Raw genomic sequence first — 12,203 nt, 5'->3', positions numbered from 1 at the left:
CAAGAACTCTACCCTGTAGCTGAGAACCTGGGGACTCTTTCCTGAGTTGATCTTCCAACCGTAAGTTGGAGCAAAAGAAGAAAAGCCCTCAAATAAATCTCTTCGACACTGAGCGATGGCGCATGGACTAGAATGTCATCCAGATAGGGCGCTACAGCAATGCCTCTGACTCTGGCCTCCGCAAGTAACGCCCCCAGAACCTTCGTGAAGACTCTTGGGGCTGTCGCTAGACCAAAGGGGAGGGCCACAAACTGTAAGTGTAAGTGTAACTGTAAGTGTTGGTCCAGAAACACAAATCTTAGGAACTTGAAATGGTCCCTGTGGATTGACAAATAAAGGTAAACATCCTTCAAGTCTATAGTTGTCATAAACTGTCCCTCTTGAACTAGGGGCAGAATAGATCTGATTGTTTCCATTTTGAACAATGGAACACTCAGAAACTTGTTTAAACACTTTAGGTCCAGAATTGGGCGAAATGTGCCCTCCTTCTTTGGAAACACAAAAAGATTTGAATAGTACCCTAGACCCCTTTCGGCTAAGGGTTCCCTTGCCTCCCTTGACCGTGGATATGATCGAATCCAATCCTGGATGGAATAGAATCTTTCCTTGAAAAGGCAGGGACAACAGCCTTGACTTAGAGGTCATGTTCGCAGACCAAGACTTTAGCAACAGAGCCCTGTGAGCTAAAAAGGGAAAAACCTGACACCTTAGCGTTCAGGTGAATAACAGAATTTATGCTTACCTGATAAATTTCTTTCTCCAACGGTGTGTCCGGTCCACAGCGTCATCCTTACTTGTGGGAATATTCTCTTCCCCAACAGGAAATGGCAAAGAGCACAGCAAAAGCTGCCCATATAGCCCCTCCTCTGGCTCCGCCCCCCAGTCATTCGACCGACGGTTAGGAGAAAAAAAGGAGAAACTATAGGGTGCCGTGGTGACTGTAGTGTATAGAGAAAGACATTTTTCAAACCTGATTAAAAAACCAGGGCGGGCCGAGGACCGGACACACCGTTGGAGAAAGAAATTTATCAGGTAAGCATAAATTCTGTTTTCTCCAACATTAGTGTGTCCGGTCCACGGCGTCATCCTTACTTGTGGGAACCAATACCAAAGCTTTAGGACACGGATGAAGGGAGGGAGCAAATCAGGTTACCTAAACGGAAGGCACCACGGCTTGCAAAACCTTTCTCCCAAAAATAGCCTCCGAAGAAGCATAAGTATCGAATTTGTAAAATTTGGCAAAAGTGTGCAGAGAAGACCAAGTCGCTGCCTTACATATCTGATCAACAGAAGCCTCGTTCTTGAAGGCCCATGTCGAAGCCATAGCCCTAGTAGAGTGAGCTGTGATTCGTTCAGGAGGCTGCCGTCCGGCAGTCTCATAAGCCAATCGGATGATGCTTTTCAGCCAGAAAGAAAGAGAGGTAGCAGTAGCTTTTTGTCCTCTCCTCTTACCAGAGTAAACGACAAACAAAGATGAAGTTTGTCTGAAATCCTTTGTTGTGTCTAAATAGAACTTTAAAGCACGGACCACATCTAAATTGTGTAACAAACGTTCCTTCTTTGAAACTGGATTCGGACACAGAGAAGGAACAACTATTTCCTGGTTAATATTCTTGTTGGAAACTACTTTTGGAAGAAAACCAGGTTTGGTACGCAAAACGACCTTATCTGAATGGAACACCAGATAGGGTGGATCACACTGCAGATAATTCAGAAACTCTTCTAGCAGAAGAAATAGCAACCAAAAACAGAACTTTCCAAGATAGTAACTTGATATCTATGGAATGTAAAGGTTCAAATGGAACCCCTTGAAGAACTGAAAGAACTAAATTTAGACTCCAAGGAGGAGTCATGGGTCTGTAAACAGGCTTGATTCTGACCAAAGCCTGTACAAAAGCTTGTACATCTGGCACAGCTGCCAGGCGTTTGTGTAACAAAACAGATAAAGCAGAAATCTGTCCTTTTAGAGAACTCGCTGACAACCCTTTATCCAACAAGTTTGTAACCCCTTAAATGAGGAAACCGGAGCTGTTTTATCAATTAACAATTTTAAACCCACTACAGTCCCAGCCACAGCGTTTGCTGCGGCTTCACCTGTCCTTGGGGGTTATTCGCCAGAGAAATAAGCCTTCCAGGAACGTTTTTAATGGCCACCAGACTCTCTCACATGAAGCTGCATGCACTGCATCCAAAAGAAACTGCGCAATTAAGGCGCAAAAATGAGGCTCTGCCTACTAGAGTGAAAGGCCCTTCCTGACTCGGAAAGGTGTCTAAACGACTGCCTGGCGCTTAAAAACGTTACCAAATTATTCTCAAGTTTTAAAAACACTTCAAACCACATATAAATATCGAATAAAGCAATCGATTTAGCCCACAATAGTGTCAACCAGTATATAGCCCATTAATAAGCCTTCATTCTGTTATGAGTCTAAGAAAATAGCTTACCGATCCCAAAGAGGGAAAATGACAGTCTTCTAGCATTACTAAGTCTTGTTAGAAAATGGACTAGTCATACCTTGAGCAGAAAAGTCTGCAAACTGTTCCCCCCAACTGAAGTTCTCTGGGCTCAACAGTCCTGCGTGGGAACAGCAATTGATTTTAGTTACTGCTGCTAAAATCATACTCCTCTTTTAAACAGAACTCTTCATCCTTTTCTGTTTTAGAGTAAATAGTACAAACCGGCACTATTTTAAAATAACAAACTCTTGATAGAAGAATAAAAAACTACAACTAACACCACATACTCTTCCCCATCTCCGTGGAGATGCTACTTGTTCAGAGCGGCAAAGAGAATGACTGGGGGGCGGAGCCAGAGGAGGGGCTATATGGGCAGCTTTTGCTGTGCTCTTTGCCATTTCCTGTTGGGGAAGAGAATATTCCCACAAGTAAGGATGACGCCGTGGACCGGACACACCAATGTTGGAGAAAATTTGCATATTGGCATCACAGATTAAAGAATTGGTGACCTTCAGCGCCTTAATCTTATCCTGTATCTCGTTGATGGAAGTCTCCCCCCCCCCCCACCCCTGCTGCCGGCTGAAAAACAAACCCCTTGTGTTGAACATCTTCCTTAACATGTTTTCCAACTTTTTATCCATGGGCACTTTAAATGACGAACTATCCTCAAGAGGAATAGTTGTCCACTTCACAAGCATAGAGATAGCACCATTCACCTTAGGGACAGTACCCCACAGCTCAAGCTGAGAGTCCGGAATGGGGAACAGTTTCTTAAAGGAAGAAGAAGGGGAAAAGGAAGAACCTAATTGCTACCATTCATTCTTAATAATATTAGCCACCTTAACAGAAACCGGAAAGACCTGAGGCACCACCCTGTCCTCATATACCTTAACAAGCTTAAGAATCTCAGGTTCCCCTGGAAGCTTCTGTTCCGGAACCTCCAGAGTAGCAAGCACTTGCTTCAGCAAATTCTCTATCCTAAACCTAAAGTCAGGCTCCTCCGCAGACGGTGGTTTAGATGACACGGACACCGACCCAGAAGGGGCTTCCTCCGAAGAGTCAGAATGGGCCTCGTCATTGTATAACACCTATGATATTTCCATAGGCATAGACAACCCCTGGGCCGGTCCGCCACGATACGCCCTACGCTTGCGCTTAGCAGAACGTGGTAAGGCATCAATAACTTGATACCACCGTTTGCAGTTGATCCGCAAAATCTGACGACCAACAAATCTCTCCCGCAGGAGTAATGGTTGGACCCTGGGGTGCTGCATGTGCAAAAGGAGATAAATGCAGGGAACGCACCTCATGGGACGGGGAACCCTCAGAGGTGGATGGCTTAGTAGTACTAGACATCCGTTTACTTTTAGATGTCGTAACTTTATTAAGGCATGGGGAACATAGTTGAGCAGGCTATTCTACCAGAACCTCCTCACAATAAACACAGGGATGAGACCTTGTTAAAGAGGGAGAACCCTCTAACACGTCAGAGTCCTCCATAGCTTGCGCTGTTATTACGGACTAGATTTACTTAATAAATAGGCACATTTATGACCTCCAATGGTCAGGGCACTCACCACCTTCTATGACCCGGACTACAGAAACCGTTTCATCTCCTGCACCGCTGATCAACAGAGGAAGGGAGATAGCCACACCCGGTCACATGGAATGCCTGGCAGGACCGCCCCTGCCTAAGGAGAAAACGCGCCAAAAAAAAAGCCAGCGCAATACTCCAGAAAGTCAGCTAAATGTTCCACACATTGCAGAGCCTCATCTTGCACATAACACAGCAATGACACAATAAACAATATCATGTATAACCCCCCATTCAATAATCCCCTTTCCGGGAATATTAACCCTTGATTCTTTAAAGATAAAAGGCGTTACACTGTGACCCTGTCTTCCGTGTTATCATTATGTAATAAAAAATGAAACAATCTTACCAGAATCTACGCCGTGGAACAGGAACACGGCCCTTCAAGTGTGACAGGTTAGTAGTCTCGCTCCTGACATGGACTTGAGTGTAAAAAGCAGGCAGCGAAACTCGTCAACGCTGATTGCTTGTGGAGCTGTTAATATGAGTCAGGATGGATTCACAGAAAGACTCTCCCTGCATCTCTGGACTCTAACTTTCGCCCAGGCTCTCACTGAGAGGCTGACAGGACTACTTAAAACTCCAGTCTCAATGCGAAGAGTACTACCCTCCATAAGAGACTACTCCGATCTTCAGCACTTCTCTGCCGTCCTCCTGTGACAAAAGGCAAAGAATGACTAGGGGATGAGGGAAGTGGGGAGGTATTTAAACCTTTGGCTGGGGTGTCTTTGCCTCCTACCCTTTAGATGGAAAAAGCTTACTTTTAGCAACGTTTACACTCAAGCGGGAGTGCTAAATACCGCTCCATTTGTAATCTAACCCATAGGAAAAAGCTAAATAAAGAGCATTAGTAAACCCAACAATTATTTTTTTGTTTGTATAGCTTTGTACAGAATGATCCAGTTTAAAAATAAAAAAAAATAAAAAAAAAAATATATATATATATATATATATATATGCTTACATGATAAATGAATTTATTTTATGGTGTCAGAGTTCACGAGCCATTACACCTGGGATTCAATTCCTGGCCACTAGGAGGAGGCAAATATTCCCAAAACACCAAGAGCACTTAATCACTCCCATATCTCTGGTATGTCAGTCTGATATATAGTCAAGCAAGGAGAAGTAGAAACGTAGGACAAAGCAGGGAAAATGAGGTGTAAACCAGAACTGCTGCCATAAAAAAAATAAAAAAAAATTGGGTGGGTCTCGTGGACTCTCATTCCCATAAAAAAATTAATTTATCAGGTAAGCATCAGTTTTGTTTTCTTTCATAAGGTGGCGAGATTCCACGAGCCATTACTCCTGGGGAAAAAAAAAAAACACCCAAGCAGTGAAGTCCACAAGTAATAGGGGCAGGACAAGCATGACATAAATAAAAATCTATCTACATACTCTGCGAAATTGTGGCAGTACAGTTTTAGGGTTCAGTCCATTTCTGTGTTTTGTCTGTTTTTATATATACACACACACACACATACATACATACACACACAGTATGCCACAGAAGTGAGTAAACCCCTGTGCGATATCACTTAAAGGGACAGTCTACACCAGAAGTTTTATTGTTTTAAAAGATAGATAATCCCTTTATTACCAATTCCCCAGTTTTGCATAACCAACACAGTTATATTAATACACTTTTAACCTCTGTGATTATCTTGTATCTACGCCTCTGCAAACTGCCCCCTTATTTCAGTTCTTTTGACAGACTTGCAGTTTAGCCACTCAGTGCCTGCTCCCAGATAACTTCACGTGCACGGGCACAGTGTTATCTAAATGAAATACATGAACTAACACCCTCTAGTGGTGAAAAACTGTTAAAATGCATTCTGAAAAGAGGTGGCCTTCAAGGTCTAAGAAATTAGCATATGAACCTCCTAGGTTAAGCTTTCAACTAAGAATACCAAGAGAACAAAGCAAAATTGGTGATAAAAGTAAATTGGAAAATTGTTTAAAATTACATGCTCTATCTGAATCATGAAAGTTTATTTTGGCCTAGACTGTCCCGTTAAATGCCAAATGATTCAAGATTGTATTACCTCTTAATAACTGCATTATTTCTAAGTCGACAGAGCCATTACTTCTGGGGGAAAAATGCCCAAGCAGTGAAGTCCACAAGTAATGGGGCAGGACAAGCATGACATATACAAACAATCTATCTACATACCCTGCTGAGTTCACATGTAATTTTGGCAGTCAAGTTTTAGGGTTCAGTCAATTTCCGTGTTTTGTTTGTGTATATATATATTTTTATATATATATATATATATATATATATATATATATATATATATATATATATGTGTGTGTAAACCAAGTATTTCCTCCTATGAACAAATACTTTAGAAAAACTATATTGAAAAAACAGGCCCCACAGTAGAAACTCAACCCAACAAAAGTAAATATATATGCGATCACTGACAAACAAGTTAAAAAGCTTGTGATGATTAAAACAAAACTAAGTACACCTGTGATTTCCAATTAACTTAATTGCAAAAGCATTGGTTATAAAATGACCTGTGAACGCCAGAACTTTCTCAGTTTTGGACCTATGAGCTGTGTCTATCTGCATGTCTGTATTATGGGTCCATGTGGAAAAGAATTGTCAGAGGAATTGAAAAAGTTGATTGTGAGACTTCACAAAAAATGGAAAAAGATACAGGAAGATCAGTGAACAACTCAAAATCAGTTGAAACACAGTTGCAGTGGTAATCAGGAGTTATAGAACGAGCCATAGTACCACTAATTAGAGCCTCAGTGGCCGTCCGGAAAAGAAAAGAAGACTGATAGATATTGGGAGCACATTCTTTGGTCAGATGAGACCAAAAAAAATGCTCAGCTCTGATGGGGTCCAGCATGTTTGGTGTGAACCTAGCCAGGACTACCACAGTGAATTAAAAGTCTAAACAGTGAAGCACGGAGGTGAGAGTGTGATAACATAATTTATTCTTACCTGATGAATTAATTTGAGAGAGTCAACAATCCTTACTGTTGGGAATTACATCACCTGACCACCAGGAGGAGGCAAAGACACCCAGATGAGTTGCTGGTTGTCTGTCTTGCTTGATCTTCTTAAATATTTAGAGGGACAAAAGAAACAATATTGTTTCTAGAAATACCTATTTTTGGTAAATTACCAAGACAAAAATAATAATATGAAGAGACCACTCTTTGAGATGAATCTTTTGATGATTTAAGAAATATTACTGGGAACATATTTAAAACATACGCAACAAAGATAACCATCAACATCACAAACTGTAAATTTATAGTAATGGAACAATACCAATATAACATTTCCTCATCTTTTTTTTTAGTCTAAGTGGACTAATGTTTAACCTTTTTCTTCTAAGTTTCAAATCGCAATCCATATGTAGTTTTCTTGACTATGCACACTTTTTTTTTTTTCTTTTTAGTTTCAAAAGGCTATATTGACAAAAATAAATTCTGTACAAAATGGTAAGGTAGCTTCACAGTAAAGCTTAAATGAATGAAGTAAATCCACATTTAGTACATGACAGTTCTGAATTAAAGTTCATCTAATGTAACAGTGTAACAAATCAACATTCAAATTGTTATAGTAATCGAAAAACAAAACATTTTTTTGTTTTTTTTTATAAGACAAGTTTGCATTTCAAAACTGAACAAAAACATATGAAATTAATCATTTTAATAAGATTCTATTAAGTTATTTCAAGCAGAGAAAAAAAAAATATTTTTTGTTTTTATTTAATCATTGACAAGCTAGTGTCACACAGAGCTTAGTTCTGCTTGGAATCACTTTGTTAATGCCCTGTTCATTAATTTAACAAAGTACCAAGAGAATATGTTAAGAATGGGCAAGCATTATCTGTTGAATTTCATTTAATTAAATTCTGCAAATGCAATATGACAGTCAGCAATTTTTAAAAGGGATTATTTTAAGTCAAGAAGAAGGTAACATCACTCGAAGGCTCAATGCAAAATGAAAACAGCCTAAAATGATGTCGGCACAAATGACAAAGTATCTTTATTATTACAGATGGCTTTAGTGTTAACAAATAAAAGCAATGGGAAGTGAAATTATTCAAGTGTCGGTGACAGCAAACAGATTCACACAAGCACAAAAACATACTGTGAAATGACAGTTCTAAACAACCATTTAGAGTCTCCCAAATTACAAAAATGATTGAGCTTAATTTGGATCGAATGCTGGATGCTTTTGTTGTGCATTACGCAGCAACACAGAGAATACTATTGAATTTTTATTACATATCTTTAATAAACTTTATTGCTATATAGGGAAATGAGACTATATTCTTGATATAGTTTTTATTTGGGAGCAAAGACCCCAAATGTAATTATACAGTTGTTACCTATTTCTAGAGTAAATAAATATGTTGGCCTGGAGAATAAGGTTTGTTTTTGCCGTTATCAATATGTATAATATGCACACAGAGGTTTCATTTCATTTTTATGTATGAATACAATACAATATATGCCTGTTGTATAAGATGCAAACTTCCTTTCCCTTTGTCCCCTCACCTCTATCCATTTAAAAATGAGGTTGCTAATTTGTATTGATATACAATATGTCGCTGTTTTCTTTGTTAATTATGATTATCGTATATTCTTTCATTGCTGTGATTTATATTTGATCAACCTCAATAAAAAATCATTTAAAACTAAATATCTTTAATAAAATAAAATAATAGAAATGGTTTAGGCTCTAGTGTTTTTAATTTAAATGATTCACTGTAGCTAACTTGCAGGAACCAGTGTGCGACCAGCTGATTGAGGATGACTCCCTATCTGAGACATAAGGAGTTTGACTGCCATGATAGAAAATTGCAATGATATTAGTAAGAACACTTTCCCCTGCTATAACTAAACACTGTCACAGCTTAGGCAGCTAAAACCAACGTACCGTCAATACGGCTAACCAGTTCCTCCAGCATTTTCACTTTTCTCTGTATTCCTGGCTGTGCAAATGTGTAGTTGTCCTATGGAAGAAAAGGAAAATTAAGTTGCCATATTAAAGCATATATTTTTTTTTTTTTTTTGTGAGATTACATAAGTTTGATGTAACCTAATGTCCAGTACACACATATATGTGATATCATTATCAAGTTACTAGGGCCTGGCAGTAACATTAGGCACACCACCTGTTGTCTTACAGCTTACAAATATTTTACATGACATGAAAATTATATGCTATTCAAATTTCAGTATGCATAAATAATGTTTTATTGAAACAGACAATCTTAAAGGGACACTCAAATCAAAATTAAAGTTTCATGATTGAGATAGAGCATGCTATTTTAAAGAACTTTCCAATTTACTTCCAATAACAAAAAGTGCACAGTCTTTTTATATTTACACTTTTGAGTCAACTGGTCCTACTGAGCCTGTGCAAGAATGTAATTGGCTGATAGCTGTCACATGATACAGGAGGAGTGGAATAAAATTAACTGAAATTTGTCAGAAAAAAATCTTCAACTCATTTGAAGTTTAGACAAATTGCTATTGCATTGTCTCTTTATCATGCATTTGTTGATTATGCAAATCTACTGTTTTCACTAGTCTTTTAATTGATTTAATTGTATAAGTCTACTTCTGTGTTCCACAAAAGAGTAGTTGCAACAAAGACCATATGTGATGTTCACATCACTTTGCTTTGCTGCACAGCACACAGCAATATACATCAATACAATATCCCCAAGTGAGGGTGCAACCAAAGTAAATTTCCTAGCGACTCATTTGTTTGTGATATATTTTGAATCTCACTAATAATTTGTTTTCTCTCTTATTATAGAAGTGCCAACATAAAATAATATTCTTAATTTTGTCTGTTTGCACACAGAGCTTCAAATATTTACAGAAAATATTTGTCAATCTCCAGTATAGTTAATCTCTGCAAAGTATAATACTATAAGTTTGACTCATCTAATTCAAAGGCCATATGAAGTACAACCTGAGACACCTAAAATTTATGATATTAGCAGATGCTTTTGAAAATTAACTATTTATTTTAAGAAATTATATTACCAAGGGAAGTATACAACATTTTGTGAAATAAGACAAAATAGAAGTTTGCCCAGAAAACATATTTTACTAATAGGGAAACACCATTGTCTATTTGGACCATTCTATCTTATTAGAACATTAAATATTTGAAGGTTTTCAGCAAATGAAAGCAATTACTTAAATGAACAGATAATATTGAACATTTACAAGCTTCTCATGGGTGTATTGGATGCCAGAGGCAGAAGACGAAGAAACAGATCAATGTTAAGATCTAATAATTATAAAGGCTGTGAAACCACACACACAAAAAAAGATTGTAAGAACCAGACTTGCTTTATTACACTATTAAAAAGGAGGTGAGTATATTATATGGTCAAGAATTAGTATGAGTAGTAAACATTGACTTCTGTTCTTCATTTGAAAAGGTTAGCCTGCAAGTCAGTTTTACAGATGTAGCTGTATATTTTCCCATCTCCCAGGAGCAAAACTGGAATGAGATTGCCAATTCTTTCTGAATGACCAGTTTTTATTGCACACAGAATTATTGGAATAACAAAGATCATTATTATGTGCATGTGAAAAAAAAAAGAACAACTGATTCAAATGGAATTTTAGTTATAAGTATTGTAATTTGCAAATACATTATCATAAACAACCAGACAATATGGGTAAGAATACTGGATAACTTTATAAGACATCACAACATAGTCATGACAAGAGAGAAAAGAAAATGAGGTTGGTAATGCTAAGGATCAAAGTATCTCAACTGCAAACTGTGGAATGTTAAATCTAGGAGACAAATGTGACTAAGTTTATGAAACTTCTGTTTCTTATTTTATTGGTTATCTCTTGATCTATTAAGACAAAAATGTTTTTTTTTATTCCTGAGTCCATGGAACATTGCATATCCAGTATAGAAACCAGGAATTAGTTTTAATATTAGCAATGGGAACATCTATTCAATGGCATTGCAAACTTTAATGTAAAAAAATGCAACATAATTTATATCATAATATAAGGTTAATTAAAAAAAAAAAAATACAACTAATAATAATAAAAAGCTGTGTGTGATGTGTATAAATGAGAAACCAAAAGGCATATTTAAAAAACAATTTTAAAATAACAATACTACAATTTTCCTGTACATATACATGAATGAGGACATAACTAACATTGATTCTAAAACACACAGGTTAATAATATTATTTATTTAATAAATAAATTAAGGGGGGGGGGTCTGACAAAATATACATTTAAAGTAAGTTTTTTCTTTTCTTTAAAGGGGTATAATAATGTAATAATACAATTCTCTAAAGCATTATAGCACGTTATCATTGCATACATGAGTGCCTTCCGCTATGTGTTTAACCCCTTTGTGGGGGGTTTAAACATATAGGCCCCTATTTATCAAGGTCTGGCGGACCTGATCCGACTGTGCGGATCAGGTCCGCCAGACCTCGCTGAATACGGCGAGCAATACGCTCGCCGTATTCAGCATTGCACCAGCAGCTCACAAGAGCTGCTGGTGCAATGCCGCCCCTTGCAGACTCGCGGCCATTGGGCCGCCAGCAGGGGGGTGTCAATCAACCCAATTGTACTCGATCGGGTTGATTTCCGGCGATTCCTGTCTGCCTGCTCAGAGCAGGAGGACAGGTTATGGAGCAGCGGTCTTTGTGACCACTGCTTCATAACTGCTGTTTCTGGCGAGCCTGCAGGCTCGCCAGAAACACGGGGCATCAAGCTCCATTCGGAGCTTGATAGATAGGCCCCATAGGCTTAGATAACAAGTAGAGTACAAAAATGTTAGTACTATTGAGCGCTAACACCGCTCACGTTAAACCAATAGTGTTCTCATTTTTGCGCTCATATTAAAAGTAAAAAGTTAGTGCTTGAGCGAGGTGGTATCTCACTCCATATTGCTTGCACCTGTCTTCCTCTGATAAATGCAGGAGAGAGTGTGGGGAGAGAGGTACTTTCTTACATATCTGATGTGACTGTCGATACAACCTTTCTGGTCAACAATTCTAGATGTTATGCAAATAGTTTCTAACCACCCAATACAGAAAAATGTGGTGACCTGCATCCCATGTAAACTTAGGCAGAATGGGTAACACTTGTTAACTACACTCTTTCACTAGAA

At 38.2% G+C, this 12,203-nt stretch overlaps 1 protein-coding gene across 3 annotated transcripts in view; it reads right to left on the bottom strand.

Moving 5' to 3' along the window:
• The window catches only part of TBC1D22A (TBC1 domain family member 22A), a 1,537,055-nt gene that overhangs the window by 579,352 nt on the left and 945,500 nt on the right, over positions 1-12,203 (bottom strand). For all 3 annotated transcript variants that reach the window (XM_053716617.1, XM_053716618.1, XM_053716619.1), the window contains exon 10: positions 8,964-9,039. In XM_053716617.1, coding sequence (XP_053572592.1) covers positions 8,964-9,039 — 76 coding nt within the window. The remainder of the gene's footprint in view (positions 1-8,963; positions 9,040-12,203) is intronic.

Source organism: Bombina bombina, chromosome 6 (assembly GCF_027579735.1).
Source record: "Bombina bombina isolate aBomBom1 chromosome 6, aBomBom1.pri, whole genome shotgun sequence".
NCBI classification, from domain to species: domain Eukaryota; kingdom Metazoa; phylum Chordata; class Amphibia; order Anura; family Bombinatoridae; genus Bombina; species Bombina bombina.
Note: the sequence above shows the minus strand (reverse complement) of the source record. Positions and strands in the feature narration are given on the sequence as shown.